Source organism: Dromiciops gliroides, chromosome 3, assembly GCF_019393635.1.
Source record: "Dromiciops gliroides isolate mDroGli1 chromosome 3, mDroGli1.pri, whole genome shotgun sequence".
Lineage (NCBI taxonomy): Eukaryota > Metazoa > Chordata > Mammalia > Microbiotheria > Microbiotheriidae > Dromiciops > Dromiciops gliroides.
Window position 1 is genome coordinate 83,631,649 of NC_057863.1, and position 20,782 is coordinate 83,652,430.

Below are 20,782 nucleotides of genomic sequence, written 5' to 3' on the forward strand. Positions count from 1 at the left end.
TTTTTTTTTTTTTTTTTTGGTGAGGCAATTGGGGTTAAGTGGCTTGCCCAGGGTCACACAGCTAGTAAGTGTCAAGCGTCTGAGGTCAGATTTGAACTCAGGTACTCCTGACTCCAGGGCCGGTGCTCTATCCACTATGCCACCTAGCTGCCCCGCAAACATTTTTAATACCTTAAAAATCATGTTAGCTACCATGATCTTGACCTTAGTTATCCCTGCAATAAGATTCTTTTCACTTGCTTGTCAGGCAGTTAGGAGGTGCCATAGTGTGTAGAACACTGGGCCTGAAGTCAGAAAGACTTGAGTTCAAATTTGACCTTAGACACTTATTAGCAGGGTAACCCATGGCATGTCACTTAACCTCTTTTTGCCTCAGTTTCTTCAACTGTACACCAGAGATATAACAGTACCTACCTTCGAGGGTTGTTGTGAGGATCAAATGAGATAATAACTATAAGATGCTCAGCACTGCACCTGGAACATAGTGGGTGCTATGTAAATGTTGTTGTTGTCATATTATCGTTCTGAGAACTTGGATACATAGCTCTTTGAAGAAAGGTGTCGTGCGTATTGTTGCTCTCAAATTTTAAAAGGTGGTAGAATATAAAATTACAGATGGAAAAGAAAAATGCTGTGGCAGTGAAACAACCATACTTCTGAAACATGAGAGTCAAGAGAACAGAAGTGACATATCCCTGATTCCACACTGAGGTGACACATTGGCAGTCCCAAAGAGTATAATCTCCATATTTTTGTCAAATTGTTTTATCCTTGCTTTTGGAAGCCTAAAAGTGCTGTCAGACAGCTTTTGTTAAAAGCTTATCTCCCCTCTTCTCACTTCTTTTCCCCTTGATGATGTCTTATTCCACCATAGCTTTCACTGAAAAGATAGCTATGGAAATGAATTGTTTTCTGATTAAAAAATGTAACACCTAGTTTCAAGGTCTTTTAAACTTATCTATGCTTGCTATAAAGCATTGCCTATATCATTGTTACTTTACAGTTCCAATGTTTTATGTGTTTACAGATGATGAAAGTATTACTTTATTTTTAAAAGATCTATTTTCATATTGTCTATTTTCCATAATAGTTGTTTTTGGCTTTATTAATATTAAATAATGGTTTGCTTTGCTTAATTACCTGAGTATAATCACCCATTTTCCTCCTTCTTAAGGAGCATAAACCAATCTAGATATTCTGTAAGCAGGAAAAATTTAGTTGACTCTGCTTCATAGCTAAAGATAGCAGAGTTCTTCCACCCCCAGTATTTCAAATTTTAATCTATAGCAACATTTTAATAACTAAGGTTTAGTTATAGCCATTTCTCTTCGTAGGATAGAAGTGGCTTTTATTTTGAAATAGCACGGGGAAATTTAAATATATTTTCTATATGGTAGAATTTTTAAAGTACCTGACTAAATTTCATAGACTTTTTTTGGTAGTATAAATTCATTTCTCCTCTCTTTATGTCACATGGTAAAGGCTGGAGATCAGGTCTTGAAAATGGTTATATCAGGGGCAAATGATTTAGGATGGTTTTCCAAGTTCTGTTTTTGTCTTAGACCCCCTTAGCCCCATCCCCTTTTCCCTAATTTAAAAGACAAGTTGAACAATGATACTATAGAAACCCCCAAGGACACAATTGCTATTTTTTTCAGCTTTATAGATGAAATAATTTTGCATATTTTTAAAACATGCATTTAGAAGGTAGTTAAATATTAGGGATGAAAGGTCTTTACTTCTTATCATTCTTTTCTTCTAATAATGCATGCAATAGGACTCACTATAGCAGGGAGCTGAAGTCATAAATGTAAAGACTAAATCTTTTCTAGAAAAAAAAATCACCTTGCTAAAGAAAGATCTGAAGGATCAAAAGGTAGGATTCATAAGAACAATTAGCCAGTCTTAAGGTAGACCGTGAGAACTCAACATGTGAAACAGACATTTTTTTCTGGAGAGAAGAGCACCAAAAATTCAGAGGACCCAGCAAAAAAGACCAAGCCAGAGGCATGCTGCCTAAAGTCTTAAAGGTGAAGAAAAGGCATTTATTAAAAGGCAATGAAGATGGAGAGTTGTTGTGGTTGTGGTTGTAAGGAATACTAAGGACAGAAATTACATGCTGGACTAATCGTGATTATGGAAGATAAGAGGTGACTTATGTCAGTCAGTTTTTAATTTCTTCATAGTAACATATGGAGACATCCTGAGAGCTGAATAGATTCTATACTGGGAGAGTGGAAACAAAATTGAGTACATGGGTAGTAAACATTGAAAGAATGTTGTTAGAACTAAGAATGTATGTAAAATTCTGATGCCTTCATGCTAAGTGCTAAATATGAAGTTACAGGGATACCATATGTGGAGGTATGATGAATTACTGAAACATTTAAAATATTCTACAGTTGTACAAGAACTTTCCAAGTTTTTTGCAATCTTCAGAATTCCTTAAGCTTTAGACTCATAATTTTTGTGCATGAGAATATTATTTTATTAATCTATACTCAGGACTATCTTCTGATGAACACATTTTGGTGGGAGGATATTGGCAGTCTATGAAACTATAGCTATTAGCCCTGTTCTACTCCCTTCTTCCAGTTGTGCCACCCTCATTTTTCTTTGCCCCCTTTCATTTTTCTATGTCTTGTCTCTTATTACATTGTAAACTGTTGAGTGCAATGATTATGAAAATTTACTTCTTTCTTATGCTCCCCCCCATCCCTAGACATCTCATAGATCTTTTTTTTACAAGAGGCTGTAGCATCAATTCCTTTATTTTTAAAAAAAATTTTGAACTTAAAAACAGCCTCTAAAAGAATATTTCCATTTACAAAGAAGAAAATAAAAAGAAGATTTTGTACAAAACTGTGGATCTCCATTTCTCACTGCTTTTTTCTTTATAGAATATATTCTATTCTTACTTTCAAAACTGCTCTGCCTGTCTGTGTTTCCTTTTGAAATTCCTTCTGTTTTCTTCTATGCATTTTAAAAAATGTTTCATTGTTCCTCCTTTTTTTTTTTTTTTGGCATCCTTGCTTTGTCCCAATCCTCTATCCCAATTAACCTAAAGAAAGAAAGAGGAAAAAGCCCCCTTGTAATGGTAAGCATAGTCAAGCAAAATAAATCCATGCAGTGGCCATATCCAAAAATGTATGTCTTGTGTCCATCACCACTCTGTCAGGAGGTGGGTAACACTTGTTTCTTCCCTCCTCCCATTAGATTGTTAGTACTACATCATATCGCTCTTTCCATTTACTCAAATAAATATACCTTTCTAGGTTTTTATGGACTCATGTTTTTGTATTTCAGAGTTCCTATTTAGCTCTGATATTTTCATCAGGAATACTTGAAAGTGCTCTATTCCATTAAATGATCATTTCTTGCCCCCCAATTATATAATCAGCGTTTGCAGAGTAAATGGTTATATAGCTTGGTTGTATACCTTTATCTTTTACCTCTCAAAATACTGTATTCCAGGATCTCTGGTTTTTATCAGAAGCTGCCAGGTCTTTTGTGAACCTCCCTATAGTTCCATGGTACTTGAACTACTTTTTTCTGGATGCTCTGAGTCACCTGGGTCTCTGTACTGACCTCCACCTTCCAGGATTTGCCTTCCTGGATTATTTGAGGGTTCAAATAATATTCTGGTCCTTCTCTAGTATCTCAGTATAGAGTGTTAGGGACCTCTGAGCCCCTATGCCCGGGGGTTTTCTGATCATCCTGGGGCTTAGTGGAGCCCTCAGCTAGCTTTACAGTCTGTACAGTCTCCATTGTCTCTGGGCTTGCTGAAGGGTTAGCTGAACTAGCTCTGGCTTTGCTGGAGGGACACTGGCTGGATTTTTGTGTAATTTGGGAATGGAAGAAGTCACGATAGTTTCTTATTGCATTTCTTGTATATATGTTATATCCCTCTGTAGATAGTAAATTTGAGGCCAGGAAATGCATTTCACCCCACACCCCAATCACCCAGCACTGATCTCTCAATGTATCGGGAACTTCATAAATGCTTGCTGAATTAGACTGACTTCATGAATATGCTTTGTAGTTATGCTTATCTAGCTGGTTCCAATTCCAGTGGGTGGGGGGGAACCTGTATTTTATATATTACATACCTATATATATCTCAGGAGGTGTTTTCAGTGGATAGTTTGTGAATTGTGATTGCACTTCAGGTATTTCCCTATTCTGTACCAAATAGAAAAGATCTCTTATCTAAACTTAAATTTCTAATTACACTTAAGTTCTGAATCTGCCGAGGAACAACAAGTAGGCTATGGAGACATGAATCCAATTCTTCTACTTATGGGTTATTTTTTTTTTTTTCAGTGCACAGGTATTTACAGTAGGAAATAACTAATTGGGTAACTAGTCACTTTTTAAGGATACAACTTGAAATGGATGCTTTTTTGGAAGAAGCAAAGAATCTTAGTCTTAGTCAACTAGCATTATTGTTTGGGAAGGAAAAAAATCCACTTTAAAAAATGAAACTTTTATCTTTTTCTTCATTTAAGGATTTACTTGAGAAATCTTGAAACTTGAGAAAAGAATCTTTGGATTTTCTCTAGTTCAATACTTCTCAAACTTTTTGGTCTTAGGACTCCTATACACTTAAAAATTATTGAGGATTTCAAGGCACTTTTGTTTACATGGATTATAGCTATCAATACTTTCTCTATTAGAAATCAAGATACTTTTATTTTTGTTATGAAAATAGTTTTGACCTTTTGTACCCCTTCAAAGGGCTGCTGGGTGGTGGAATCAGGAATACTCATCTTCCCGAGTTCAAATCTGGCCTCAGACACTTCCTAGCTTTGTGACCCAGGGCAAGTCACTTAACCCCATTTCCCTCAGTTCCTAATCTGTAAAATGAGCTGGAGAAGGGAATGGCAAACCATTCCAGTATTTTTGCCAATAAAAAATGGGGTCATAAACAGTAGGACATGACTAAAAAAATGACTGAACAACAACAATCCCCTGAAAAGAGTAGGGGATCCCTAGGGAACCTCAGACTACACTGAGAACTTAGTTGATTCAAGAAATGATTCTTTAAATATTCCCCTTCCTACACTACACTTATTTTCTACTCACAGCTAGTTGGCAGTATGAAGGAAAACCTGTATTTATCCTTGTATTATCATTCAGTGGTTCTAGTCATTTCCTATCCAGTTGAATAAGAGGGAGTATTTCATTTCTTGAAATTAAATTATGCTGCTGGCTGACCTAGTGTCTGTGAGCATGTCAGTTCTTTTTTTTGTGTGTGTGAGGCAATTGGGGTTAAGTGACTTGCCCAGGGTCACACAGCTAGTAAGTGTCAGGTGTCTGAGGCTGGATTTGAACTCAGGTCCTCCTGACTCCAGGGCTGGTGCTCTAACCACTGTGCCACCTAGCTGCCCCGTGTCACTTACTTCTCTCAGCTTCAGTATCTTCAGCTATAAAATGAATGTTTAATAGATGATCTTTAATATCTGTTACAGCTCTAACAGTCCATGATTGGTTCATTATAGTTACTATTGTCTAGCATTAGAAAATATCACTAGTACCTGTAGACATGGTAAATGTAGAGGTAAGTTTTGGAAATTTCTCTGGAAAAAAGAGGAAGAAAAAAATTACTAATATAATACTGTTTTTAGTAGTAACATTTATAAAGGGCCTACTGGGTTAAACAAAATGGTGTTACCCAAAGAGTGGGAGCCTGAATTTTATCTTCTAGGAATTTACAGTCTCCGTGGGAATAGAAAACAAATAAAAAATTACTTAAGAAGGATGGGGTATTTCATGGAGAAAGGAACTTTTGCTACATCTTGGTATAGGGGAAAGAGCTCTTCCTTTATCTGGAAGCAGATGACCTGAGGCAGATAATGAGGGGTGTTACCTTGAGCAAATCAATCACTTTGTACCTTAGTTTTCCCACCTGCAAAATGGAAATAATATTATGTAACTGCCTACCTTAGGCTGCTGTAAGGATCAAATGAGATTATGTGTATAAAACACCATTTTATCTGCCTGCCTTACAGGACAGTTATGAAGAAAGTGCTTTGTAAATCACAAAGCAAGATATTTTATTATTGTATTGAATTAGCTATTTGAACATTCCAAAGAAAAAAACAATTTAACTGGCTTGCCATTGGTTTTACAAATTGACCCAAAAATGAATTACTCATGAATACTTTTAGTGTTGGGGCTAATTCCTTTTGCATATAAAATTAAAGGGAGTTTAGGGTCTGAGCAAGGTAGAGGATATGACACTAGTAACCAGTGATAATATCCTTCATTTATGGAAAAGTTCTGTCTTGGGGTATTTGCAAGGTTTAACTTGAATGCAAATGATTAAATTTGGTTTCTGGGAATAATTTCTAAGTTTTGTAATATGCCTTTTGGTTCTTAGTGGGAATTAAACTCTCTTAGTTAAGATGCTAGATTATATCGAAGAAGTCACCTTTGTAAATAAGTGGTGTAGTTCTGTTTATTTCAAGTTGTTAACTAGGTCTTTTGATATTTTCATAGACAATCTGCTTCATCTTGAATCTGCAGCATTCCAGGATAGTGGTGTCCTTGGGGCTCTTTCTTAGCATTGATATGGTACAGAAGATTTAAAATCAGGTATGGCTTTATGGCCAGAACCCTCCAATGAAATGTAAAATTTAAATTTTATACATTTGGACACATTTTTTATTACATATTGATTCTTTTTTGGACTATCTTTTAGCTGATGTTCACAAGGAATAGAGTCACGTGATGTATGAAGGGAAACACATACACTTCTCTGAGGTTGACAATAAGCCCTTGTGCTCATATAGCCCCAAACTGTGCAAGCAGCGGCGGCTCAACGGCTACGCTTTCTGTATCAGACACGTTCTGGAGGACAAGACTGCCCCCTTCAAGCAATGTGAATATGTGGCCAAGTATAACAGCCAGCGCTGCACGAACCCCATCCCCAAATCTGAGGATCGCAGGTAAGAGTTATTGAGCGTGTGAATGTAATTAGTATGAATTGTGATTTGGCTTTGTTTTTGTTATTTATTTTTGGTATGTGTTGTGTTTTTACTCCTTTGGGTATTTGGGATATGCAAGAGAACTTGTGTATAAGAATTGGGAATATTACCATCTGCACTGCCCCTTCCCCCATTTAAATATGTGAATGCCAAAATTTTCAGGGAGAGGGAAATTATTTTTAAAAGGAGTGTTCCAGTAAAGTGTTTTCAAGCTTGTTGGGTTTTTCCCCCCTTAATTTTGTAGGCAATCTAGAATTACTATTAAACTTTTTTTTCACAAAGTTTGCTACTTAGAAGTCAATGCTACTATTTATATAGCTTATCAAAGCCTTGAAAAGCTCTTCTTTAAGTTTATTAGTTATTTAAATGAAGAAAGTAATAGAAAACACTTAGGTGCAGGAAATATTATTACTAAATCTAATATTTTTCAAGGATTTTTACATCCTTGGCTAGAAGATGGTAGGATGTATAGGCATACATTTCTTTAAAAAAGGAAAGACCAGACATATCATAGAATTATGCCTTTAATCTGTTCCTTTAAACATATTATCCAGGTTTTGTGTTCTTAGAAATGATTTTTCAGCCTTTTTTGTGACATTAAGTTTGGTATTAAAAAGTGCAGTATGTAGTATGCTTACAGAACACGAAACTATGCTTGTACATCTAAGGTGGATCTAAGATATAAACTGAAAAATGGTGCCTAAGCAAATTCTAAGAAAACATTGTTATGGTAATATGTTTTAAAATAAAATGTACACATTCATTGAAAGAGACGATCTGTTGCTGGTCACACATCTTCCATATTCTTAAGAGAATTCATACTTTTTTATAGGCTACTTTTCATGGTTTCCTCTTATCTCCAAAGAGCAATGTACATGCTATTGATTACTTTATTCACTCATATAGAGAATTATACAGTAGAGCAAATGCTGCATATTTTCAACAATTCTAACTATCCCTTAAAAAACTGGTTATACTGTTTTTATATAAATAACTTAAAATTACAATTTGGGTTTTGATTTTTCTCATATATTTCCATTGGGGTAAAATGACACTCGGGGGCAGCTAGGTGGCGCAGTGGATAAAGCACCAGCCCTGGATTCAGGAGGATTTGAGTTCAAATCTGGCCTCAGACACTTGACACGTACTAGCTGTGCGACCCTCAGCAAGTCACTTAACCCTCATTGCCTCACCAAAAAACCAAAACAAAACAAAACAAAAAAACTGACACTCAATATTCACCTCTCTGTTTGAATGGAGTATAAAAGTTGTTCTGGTGAGCAACCAGCCCTATAATTTACACTTAATGTGTGAAATAAATAATTTGTATAAAATGAGATCATACTAAAATGAGTATGGTATAATATAGTGATTTTGGAGTACTCCCTTAGAATTACTAATTAGCACTTGGGGCTTCAAATTACAATCCCTGAAAGTTACAGACAGCTGCTCATTGAGGGAAGAAATAAAAGTTTAATCCTAGATTAAAAAAAGGACGCATACTTTGGAGCAAATGTGCATGCCAGAATTTGGTTTTATAGATTAATAAGTAGTCTGAAAATTACAATTTCTCATTACTCTTTATTTGAAGATGATGGATGAACATAAATTAATTCATTGCCTTAAGTAGTATTTTTTAATATCTATATAATTTTGTCTTTAAATTTAGTTCAGTATTGACGCATTTGCCAATCTTGGATATTTTCCTAAAGGCCAATACTAAAGACATAGTATTATTACCAGAGTTAGTAGTAGTAGGCCTCTACCAGTCTCAGACAACCATGGATTAGCACCTTGAAGAGCCACAGGCCACACAGTGTGGCTGTGCAGTCTGATATGGGAGCCACAGCTCCTGAGTAGCTTATAACTGGTAACTGCCACATCCCATGTTGTATCTACCCCATGAGGAGTAGCTGGAGTGTCCTCTCCAGGGTGCTGGCCTGGGCGGATCAATATGGAAAACTGCGAATCACTGGCACCTTAAAAACCCCTTCTCCTGTTAGTGGAAACTAAGAGGACAAATTAAAATGAGAGTGGAATCAGAACTTTCCCACACCAGTACAGATATCCTAGACGGACTCTTTCCCCTCACTTTTTAGTTCTCTGATAAAATAATGGGATTTAGCAGATACTCAAAGACCCACCTGGAGATTAATCTAAACTGAGTGAATTAAGTGAGAGTGATTGACTGCTGATTAGCCTACTTCAAAATGAACTAGATTGTAAGCACACCTGGCTAGCCCTTAAGAAGGTATTGTTCTCAGAATCTAGACTTTGGACTTAACTCAAGATCACCTTCTAGTCCAGTGACCAATGGATTTAGATGACAGCTTGAAGCAGTGTGGAAGGACCGTACATGCTCTGGACTATAAAAAGCTTCCACAGTCAGTTTGCTGTGGAGTTCGTGATTGAGGCAGGCTCATGGTGGAGGACTTGAGGAAGAATCAGACCAGGCTGGAACTCTAGGCTACATAGGCCTTTTCTTTCTTGATTTTTTTTTTTTTTAGTGCAGCAATTGGGGTTAAGTGACTTGCCCAGGGTCATACAGCTAGTAAGTGTTAAGTGTCTGAGGCCGGATTTGAACTCAGGTCCTCCTGACTCCAGGGCCGGCGCTCTATCCACTGTGCCACCTAGCCGCCCCTAGATAGGCCTTTTCTTAACTTTCTGGACTCCATGTGAATATCTGTATGCTTTAATAAATGTTTAATGCCCAAAGACTGGTGCTAAATCTTCCAATTTAAGGCGATCACACAATTTAGATTTTAAACCTCACAGTTTGGCAACCATGAAGGGACTACTGAATCCCTCAACCTTCTGATCTTCACGTTGGGTAAGAAATTTTATATTTGTAAGTTTCTCCTATTTTCATTGATTGTATGTGCCTCTTACTTTAAATTTTCAATTGGGTTTCTTCTACTTGCTAAGTCCCTAAGTATCTGCTTTTCTCTAACTTTAGTCTGGTTAATCAGACAAAAAGGGGATAAGATCATGTTAACGTTTCCTTTTTGTGGATTTTCTATTTTGATTTATCTTTACCTGATTTCGTCTTTAACTAATAACTTTATAAAGCATTGGTCTTATAAAAAGAACAACAGAGAAAATAAAGTGTTGAAGAAAAACAAGAGAAACTTTATCGTCATCATATTTCAAGAATCTCCTACTGCCATAGACAAGGACATCTTTTGCAGAAATGCAGAAGTAGACAGCAAGATATTAAAATGTTACTGCACTGACTTGTGAAAGGCCCAGAGAATGGCTATTGGCAAAAGCTGAGGTTGGCTTCTTTTGGCTCCATTTCCCCACAATATTGCACAGATGGCTGGAAGTTTTTATCCCACCCATCTCATTCCATGCCTGCCTTCTATTCCCCGTCCAATTTGCCTGATGCCATGGATGTCTTAATCCCATGCATCTGATTAAGCCTGACTCAGTTTCCCTCCAATATGTTCGGCTGGCATGGATGTATATCCCATCTACCTATTTTAAGCCTGGCATACTGTATGGGCAGTATATATTGCTCAAGTGTGGGAATGCTCATATCCCATCATTTCTCATAATGGCATGAGGATAATCGGGCAGATGATATAAAAAGTAATGAAACAAAGATTTAAATTTTTTTTTTTTTTTAGTGAGGCAATTGGGGTTAAGTGACTTGCCCAGGGTCACACAGCTAGTAAGTGTTAAGTGTCTGAGGCCAGATTTGAACTCAGGTACTCCTGACTCCAGGGCTGGCGCTTTATCCACTGTGCCACCTAGCTGCCCCCCAAAATTCATTTCTTAATATCACAATTGTCTTCTCAATTTATTCTCCACAGGGGGGAGCAGTGTAGTAATATTAAGTTTTAAGAGAATTTTTCAGTTTTTGTTTTATTATATGTTTCATGTGTAACAACTAAGATTCTGAATTCCCTTAGATATGTTTTTGAGAACTCTCATTGCTTGATTTGATTATTTATTGACAAAACTTGATTAAAGTTGTGTTAAGCTCAATTTTGTAGGAAATTTTCCTGGCTGATTACCAGCATCCACACATCAACCCCTGAAAAGACTTATTTTTTTTGTTTGTTTGGGCAATGAGGGTTAAGTGACTTGCCCAGGGTCACACAGCTAGTAAGTGTTAAGTGTCACCAGATTTGAACTCAGGTCCTCCTGAATCCAGGGCTGGTGCTCTATCCACTGTGCCACATAGCTGCCCCCCTGAAAAGACTTCCATTCTATGACTACACCCAGAGGACATCCCAAGAATCATCTGAAAAAAGACTTCCAAAGACTTAATTATTTTTTATTGTTTCATCAAGGACATACCCCATGTTTCTTGAGGAAACAAAGGGGAGGGGGAATGTGTATAAAATAGTGAGGATTTACAGATACTCAGAGACCCGCCTGGAGATTAATCTAAAACTGAGTGAATTAAGTGAGAGTGATTGACTGCTGATTAGCCTACTTCAAAATGAACTAGATTGTAAGCACACCTGGCTAGCCCTTAAGAAGGTATTGTTCTCAGAATCTAGACTTTGACTTAACTCAAGATCACCTTCTAGTCCAGTGACCAATGGATTTAGATGACAGCTTGAAGCAGGTGTGGAAGGACCGTACATGCTCTGGACCTATAAAAAGCTTCCACAATCAGTTTGCTGGGAGCGTTCGTGATTGAGGCAGGCTCATGGTGGAGGACTTGAGGAAGAATCAGACCAGGCTGGAACTCTAGGCTAGATAGGCCTTTTCTTAACTTTCTGAACTCCATATGAATATCTGTATGATTTAATAAATGTTAACACCCAAAGACTGGTGCTAAAGCTTCCAATTTTTTTTTTTTTTGGCACGGGACAGTGGGAGTTAAGTGACTTTGCCCAGGGTCACACAACTAGGTAAGTGTCAGGTGTTTGAAGCCAGACTTGAACTCAGGCCCTCCTGAATCCAGGGCCGGTGCTTTAATCCACTGTGCCACCTAGCTGCCCCCTAAAAAAAGCTTCCAATTTAAGGCAATCACACAATTTAGATTTTAAACCTCACAGTTCTGAAGTAGGACATGAAATTTTTTTTTTAAGGGCAAAGATAAATGATGGATAGACTGTTAATTCCTCCTTAGAACTATTAATATGCACTGTGATTAACTACTAATTTAGATATCTTTACAAGCTAGGACTCACAAACCCAATATTCATTATATTCTCTTTTTTCTGTATTGACTTATGTCATTAGAGTCTGTTGTTTTTCAAATCCTAAAAAAATCTAAATCAAAGTTATTTCTAATTGGTGAGACAAGAACTTGGGAGAAGGCTAATGTTTTAAAATAACCTGAAGCAGTCTAGACCTTCATATTTAGTATCATGCCTGAACCTGTTTGCAGCTGTTATACTTGGCTGCCAGGCTAGATGCCTGTTTGCCTATTCTAGAGGTAATTTAAAAAAACCCACAGATTTATTAGTATTCATGATAAAGTTCTCCTTGGATAGTTGGGATAAATATTTTAAGATTGTTTTATAGGATTTTTTTTTTTTGAAAACCAGATGACTAAGGACAATAATTCACAGGATCATTTTGGTGAGTGGGATGTCCAGGAAACTTCTTAATATTTGGCTTACAGTTTGGCCAAATGTGTTACAGGTTCTGCCTCAAGATGCTCTTCTCCCTTGCTGAAACAGACGGAATGGCATACTTAGGGGAAGGACCAGGGTGCTTAGGGAGCGAATTGTATTTTTTGTACTTGCTTTGTGCCATGCACAATGCTGAGGATAACAAGAAAGGCAAAACAGGAACTGCTCTCAGGGAACTTCAAGTCTAATGGGGAGAGACAAATGATAAACAGATTGTCCCTCAGTAACCTATGGTTTTTGCCAAAGGATTTTTCTTTTAATAATTATGTTAACAGGTAACCTTTTTAAAACTTGCCTTAATTTTGTATTAAATTTTCAGTGATGTCACAGTCAGTTCTTGAATATTCAAAGCAATGTGGGAATTTCTTGCCAAAGATTACCAAAAATGATAAATTAAAAAAAAATGGGGGCAGCTAGATGGCGCAGTGGATAGAGCACCGGCCCTGGAGTCAGGAGTCCCCGAGTTCAAATCCGGCCTGAGACACTTAACACTTACTAGCTGTGTGACCCTGGGCAAGTCACTTAACCCCAACCACCTCACTAAAAAAAAAAAAATGATAGGTTAGTAGCAATACATGCAATCTATCTATATCTATATCTATAAACTGGGCAGCTAGGTGGTGCAGTGGATAAAGCACTGGCCCTGGAGTCAGGAGGACCTGAGTTCAAATCCAACCTCAGACACTTGATACTTAACTAGCTGTGTGACCCTGGGCAAGTCACAACCCCAATCGCCTCACCAAAAAAAAAAAAAAGAATCCCTGGACAAAGATCAATCAACGTGCCTTTATTAGGTGTCTTCTGTGTGCCCTGAGCATTGTATCGGGGGCAGGGAATACAAAGGCAAAAGCAAAAGTGCCTGCCCGAAAGGGGCTTACATTCTCTCTTAACCTCCATGTTCCCCTTCAATTTTAAATCTGTGATCCTTGAAAAGAGTTGGCCACTATTTTAAAAAACCACCAACAAATAGATCTTGAATAGGGAAAAGGCATTCAAAACAACATATACATTTGCAAAAAAATGTGTAATTTTATTCAATCAATTTTCATATTCTGGATCCTTGAGGGATGCAGCATCACTTGGATCCTGTGTCCAATGGCCTTGGTAGGAAGATTTCTTCTGAACTTGTCCTGAACAATTCTACTATTAGCATGAGCCTGAGTAACTTTCCCCCAGATCACTCTTGTTCAATTGGGTTTCCCACCAGGAGTCATTGTTGTTTTTTGCCTGGTATACATAAGCACATCTCTTGCCCAAATAGAATTCAGTTTCATCCCGAGCATAGACTCCTTCAATTTTCTTTTCTTTTTTTTTTTAGTGAGGCAATGGGGTTAAGTGACTTGCCCAGGGTCACACAGCTACTAAGTGTTAAGTGTTTGAGTAAGGCCGGATTTGAACTCAGGTACTCCTGACTCCAGGGCCGGTGCTCTATCCACTGCACCACCTAGCTGCCCCTTCCTTCAGTTTTCGAAAGAGCTGTATGTTCCCTCTGGTTCGCAGGCCTTGCTTGTAGCCTGCAAAAATGGCCTTGGACCACAGTTTTCCAGACATTTTGCTGTTCTAGAAGTCCTGTTTCCAGGAGACCTCCAAGGCTCCAAGATGGAGGAAAAAGCCAAACTATTTTAATTGATAATGAATTTCCTATTTATATTCCCACAGAAGTTGTATAGATTTATACATTTAGAAGGGAGGGGTCTGGACTTTTATTTCATAAGCATATAGAACTGTGAGTGAGGAAACTCCCTACCGATGAAGCTCTACAACTGCTCTGTGACTTATAAACTTAGAAAGTTAGCTGAGGCACTGAAAAATTAAATGACTAGCCTAGGATAAGTCAGAGGGTGGGCTTGAACCCAGGTTTTCCAGTTTCCATGGCTGCCTCTATCCATTTTCATGCTCTGTACACACAGACTAGAAATCAGTATTTTCATATATCATTTTAAAACAGGAGGTTTTTACCTGGGGTTCATATATAGACTTATTTTTTTTTCTGTGAGGCAACTGGGGTTAAGTGACTTGCCAGGGTCACACAGCTAGTAAGTGTCAAGTGTCTGAAGTCAGATTTGAACTCAGATCCTCATGACTCCAGGGCTGGTGCTTTATCCACTGTGCCACCTAGCTGTCCCATACATAGACTTTTTCCATACATAGACTTTTAAAAAATATATTTTGATGACTGTATTTCAGTGCAATTGTTTCTGTTGTTATCCCACATTTTTTATGAATTTAAAAACAATATTCTGAAAGGGGTCCATTTTTTTACCCAGACTGCCAAGAGGGATCCATGACACAAAAAAGGCTATATATAGCTTTTTTAGAAGCTCACTATAGTTAAGTATATAGGAAAATTATATGAGAGATTAACAGAATTGTTAATTAATTCTTTGTGGGGGGGCAATGAGGGTTAAGTGACTTGCCCAGGGTCACACAGCTAGTAAATGTCAAGTGTCTGAGGCCGGATTTGAACTCAGGTCCTCCTGAATCCAGGGCCAAGGCTTTATCCACTGGGCCACCCTAGCTGCCCCTTCTTTTTTTTTTTTTTAAAGTATTAATTATGGTAAGGATGGGGGGGTTTCTATTCATGGACTCTATTACATTAATACAAAACAAAATTTAGGGTCGTTTGTTGGGACAATTAATATGTAAATTAGCAAAAGGGACCTATTCAAGTGAAGAGAGCAGATTGATTTGAAGCCTAAGTAAAAGTAATGAAATTATTCTAAATTCACTTTTAAAAAAGTGAGATTAAAATTTTCGGTTTATGAAGTTTTACATATTCTTTAGTTGGTCCTTATCAGGTGTGCTGCAGGCCAGTGGTGCTTAAGCCTAAACGTATTCAAGTTAGATTCTTGTTTCTGGGTCTGCTTTGAAAGACAACTATTAATTTCTGTAAGACTTGTCCATTTTCTTTTCCTGTCTTTGCTAGGAATTATTTTGTAAAAATTGCTTCCTGCTGGGATTTTCTTATATAATCACATATGCCCAAATTCATTATCTCTTAACTTAAAAGGCACTAATGACAGTAACAGACTAAAGAGACATTAATTGAAATAAGTAGGTTTATAATTGACAATAGAAGAATAAAGGTGATATGTATACACACCCTTCTCTATAATGTAAGCATACCATACTGCAAACATCCCTTAAATGGATTATTTTGCTTCCATGTATCTATATACAGACCTATCAGACATAGCGCTTATGGCTTTCATAAATTCCATTAAAATATTTATGGAATACTTGTATTACTATTATCCTTATCTTTAAAGAGAACTTTGTAAAACATTGTTGAGAAGTACAGTCTTTTATGTAGAATGAAAGGCTTACCTGCTCTACCTATTGTCCTCCCAGTGAGGTAAAATAAATAAGGAGGAAGAAGCCTGTGCTCTTAGATAGCCATGTTCCATTTGACTCTTTTGCTGGAGACTACTACATAGCAATACAGCATAGAAACCCCTTCTAAAGTGAAGATACTACTTCCCTCTGTTCTCTTTCAGGCCTCCAAGTGTAGCTATCACCTTGAAATGTCTGAGATAAATGAATAAAGTGGAAAGAACATTTTGTTGTTTGGGTCTTTTTTTTTTTTTTAAGACCATTTTGGCTTAATCAATCCTGTTAATTAATATTAACTGATAAGCTTATGTGTAAGAATCCTGATTTCAATGTGGATTTTAACTAATAACAACCATTTTTAAAGTAGCCAAATGGTTTTGGGGGCCTTAATTTAACTATATTTACCTTGTGTAGCTTTCCCATTAAGTCAAAGGAAATCCAGAACTTATTTTGTATGTATTTTTTTTAAAGGTACTGCAACAGCCATTTGCAGGTACTTGGCTTTATACCGAAAAAAGAGAGGAAGAAAAAGAATGATCCAATAGAGGAGGTGAAGGCCAGGCACCAAATGGATACCATGGCCTTCAGCCTGACGGTGCCCACGCTGGCCTTGAAGATGCCCAATGGACTTGATGGAATGTCCCTGTCACCACCAGGGGCAAGGGTCCCTCTCCATTATTTGGAGACAGAGTTGGAAGATCCATTTGCTTTCAATGAGGAAGATGATGACCTGAAGAAAGGGGCAACTGTGAGGAAGAAGTTGCAGAGTAAGTTGGCCCAGAATCGGCAACGCCAGAGAGAGACAGAGATTTTAAAAGTCCGCCAAGAGCACTTTAGCCCCCCCTCCTGCACCTTTGCAGCAGCAGCCTCTGCAGCAACACGCCCATCTGCCACCTTTATCCACTTCTTCAAAGCCTCCAGGGCTGCCGCAGGGTTTAGTCTGCAAGTCCCCTCCACCTCAGAACACCAGCCTACCAATGCAGGGAGTGGCGCCCACCACACACACTATAGCACAAGCACGGCAGTTGTCCAGAAGAGACCCTCTGCCTCTCCTGCCATCCGGTAGGGCTCCTGCTGTGGACCCACCCAGGACTGACCGGGTCCTCATGAAAGCCACAGCCTTTTCTCCACACTCAGCCTGCATGAGTCGGCTGCAGAGACTGGTGAAACTGTGCACTCGGAGACAGCAGCTGGACACAGATCTGTTTCCCCATTTAGGTAAGTTGACAGTCTAAAACTTGACTCTAGGAATGACAGAAACAAAGTGTGCGCTGTTGTGTGAGGCCTTTATCTAGGTCTTTTGCCCTCACATACAGAATGGAGGTAAAATGTCTTGTGAGAGTGGTATACCTCATACCTCCATATTTTTTTTTTTTTTTGCAGGGCAATGGGGGTTAAGTGACTTGCCCAGGGTCACACAGCTAGTAAGTGTCAAGTGTCTGAGGCCGGATTTGAACTCAGGTACTTCTGAATCCAGGGCCGGTGCTTTATCCACTGCGCCACCTAGCCGCCCCCCCATACCTCCATTTAAAGCCCTTTTCCAGTAAATGTTGGCTTGGGACAGTGATAGGACCCAGTGTTGTAGGGACATCTATATTTCTGGTCTTCTCATCATTGCTTTTGACCTCTGGAGTTGTTTCATCTTTGTGTAGACATGTCTTTTGTTAGAATGTTGCATAGATTAACTGATTATAAAGTGTGAGGTGAGAGCTAAACAGTCTCTCCCATTCCTATTCTTCTGTCATTTGGACAGCAACAACAACAAAATGAAAAATAAGTCAGTTCAGCAAACATTTATTAAACTCCTATTATGGGCTAAGTGCTGGGGCTACAAAATAAAGAGGCCCAAGGTAATAATAGCGAGTAATTCTATACACTTGAAGGTTTGAAAAGCACTTTACAAGTATTTTCTCATCTTCAAAAATAAGCCCAAGAAGTACAGGTACTCTATTGTTCTGTTTGTTTACAGATGAGGAAACTTGGTGAAATAGAGGGGAAATGATTTACCCAGGATGACCAAGCTGGGTTTAGTGCTCAGTTCACTGCACTATCTAGCTGTCTCATAATAACCAAGGATTGTGTAGTGCTTTATGTTTGCAAGTGTTTTTGTTTTTGCTTTTTTTGTTTTTTGTTTTAATTTTTGCAGGGCATTGGGGTTAAGTGACTTGCCCAGGGTCACAAAGCTAGTTAAGTGTCAAGTGTCTGAGGCTGGATTTGAACTCGGGTACTCCTGAATCCAAGGCCAGTGCTTTATCCACTGCACCACCTAGCCGCCCCCCCTGTTTGCAAGCGTTTTAAAATATTACCTCATTCTGTCATCACAGCAAACCTGGGAGGTCAATGCAATTATTATCTCCATTTTACAGATGAAGAAACTGAGGCAGGTTAAGTGACTTGTTCAGAGTCACATGGCCAGTAAATGTCAGAGGCTGGATTTGAACTTAGATCTTCCTGTCTCCAAAACCAGGGCTCTCAAGAAGCTCACAGTCTAATGGGGGAGCTAACATGCAAAAATAACTATATTCAAACAAGGCATATTCAAAATAAATTGGAGATAATCAATGAAGGGAAGGCACTAACATTAAGGAGGATTAGAAAAGGCTTGTGGAAGATGGGATATTATCTGGCACTTGAAGAAGTCCAGAAGACAGAGATGAGGAGGGGAAGCATCCTAGGCATTTGGGGCAGCCACTTTCATAATAAGCTATGCATAGTAAATACATATAGTTCTGCAAGGCAAATTCTTGCATTAGCCTACATGAACATGTACGTCTCTGCATTTTAAGTTCATCATCTCTGACTAGAGTGGAGTGTTTTGTCTTTAGTCTTCTGTTTTGTGGTTTATTTTTGCATCGATCAGTTCTAAAGTCTTTCAAAGTTGTTCTTTCTTTGTTTTTTGCTTTTTTTTGAGGCAATTGGGGTTAAGTGACTTGCCCAGCTAATATAGAGCTAGTATAAAGTTGTTCTTTCTTTATCTTTGTATAAATTGTTTTCCTAGTTTTGGTTACTTTTTTCTGCATCATTTCAGGGTGATCTCACTTTTCTTTAAAACTATTTCATCATTTCTTATGGCACAATAATTTTCCAATGCCATAATTTTTGTCTGTTCTCTAATATACACTCCAATTTTTGGCTAGTATGAAAAGGGCAGGTATGAGTATTTTTGAACATATAGGACCTTTTCCTTTTTCTTTCATTTCTTTGGAATAGAGGCTCAGCATGGTATAGTTCATGGTATTTGTATTTTAGTAATTTTTGGGACATAATTTCAAATCACATCTCCACCAACAGTACACTAGCATGTAAAGGCTAAGTTATTAAAATGGGAAATACATTTATAGTTTTATAAATATAACTTCAGATAGTATATATAAACTAAAAATTTAAGGGAAAAGTTATTTAAGTGTTTGTCATAAGGCTTTGGCAAATTTAATCTTAAAATTTAAGGCCATTTAAAATAATCTTTGAGAGAACAAGTGTCCTTTCACCTTCTTTATGATGAATCCAATTTAAGGATAACTTCATTGTTTCTGTCAAGGGCACCACCATCTTTCTTTCACCACAGTTTGATACCTCCACAAAATTTCTTGAATCCATGGCAGCTGATAATCTTTAACTTAAAGAAAAAAATCCCTTTTCCTATTATCATTGAATTTTTTTGTTTGTTTTTGTTTTTGTTGGGCAATGAGTGTTAAGTGACTTGCCCAGAGTCACACAGCTAGTTAAGTGTCAAGTGTCTGAGGCTGGATTTGAACTCAGGTCCTCCTGAATCCGAGGCCAGTGATTTATCCTCTGTGCCACCTAGCTGCCCCACTATCATTGATTTTTTTTGTTGTTGTTTGTGTTTTAGGCAATTGGGGTTAAGTGACTTACCCAGGCTCACACAGCTAATAAGTGTTAAATGTCTGAGGCCAGATTTGAACTCAGGTACTCTTGACTCCCAGGCCTGTGCTCTATCTACTACACCACCTAGCTGCCCCTATCATTGAATTTTTTTATTATTATTATTATTTTTTTTTTTAGTGAGGCAATTGGGGTTAAGTGACTTGCCCAGGGTCACACAGCTAGCAAGTGTTAAGTGTCTGAGGCCGGATTTGAACTCAGGTACTCCTGACTCCAGGGCCGGTGCTCTATCCACTGCGCCACCTAGCCGCCCCATCATTGAATTTTAATGGAGAAAAAAATAACTGATGAAAGCCATGAGAATATAGAACCTCTGAATTAATCTTTGGTGTTACAAACATAAAGAAAACAGGATAAATTTGTTTAATTTTCTTTAACTAAAACTCAAATGTTTAGAGCTCAAATAAAAATTTAAAAGTAAAGTTTATTTTGGGGAAAAGCAGTAGTTGTAATAATCCTATTATTAAATAGAATCATCTAAATCATTTTGGTTTTGACAAAAGGAAAAGTTATAGAAGCTGGAAGACCAAGTTAGGGGACTTTGCTCACCCATAATCTGTTACTGGTTAGCTTAGTCGGTTACATTAGAGCTAGTGCAAATGAGGCCAAGGTCAAGAAAAGTTTTGATCTTAAGGCTAAGATAGTTTTGTGCTAGGGCAGATGTTCCCATGATCACAGGGAACACTCCTCATCCCAGGCATTTTAGAGGTATGTGGCCTTGATTATAGGGTAACTAGGTGAGTGGGTCCGGATGAGACATCACCTTTGTGTATGAAGGACAGTGTCTTGTACTTGGGATATAGAGAATGAAATTGCTGCTGTTGTATATCACTTCATTATTAACCCTGTATCTTTTTTGCACATTGATTTTTTGGGGGGGGGGTGAGGCAATTGGAGTTAAGTGACTTGCCCAGGGTCACACAGCTAGTAAGTATCAAGTATCTGAGGCCAGATTTGAAC

The 20,782-nt window shown here is 37.9% G+C and overlaps 1 protein-coding gene across 1 annotated transcript in view; it reads left to right on the top strand.

The window, feature by feature from the left end:
• INO80D (INO80 complex subunit D) overlaps positions 1-20,782 on the top strand; it is an 81,790-nt gene that overhangs the window by 8,328 nt on the left and 52,680 nt on the right. Inside the window, 4 exon segments of the mRNA XM_043997294.1 lie at positions 6,502-6,597; positions 6,704-6,950; positions 16,391-16,757; positions 16,759-17,137. Of these exon segments, the coding sequence (XP_043853229.1) occupies positions 6,733-6,950; positions 16,391-16,757; positions 16,759-17,137 (964 nt within the window). The 5' untranslated portion in view covers positions 6,502-6,597; positions 6,704-6,732.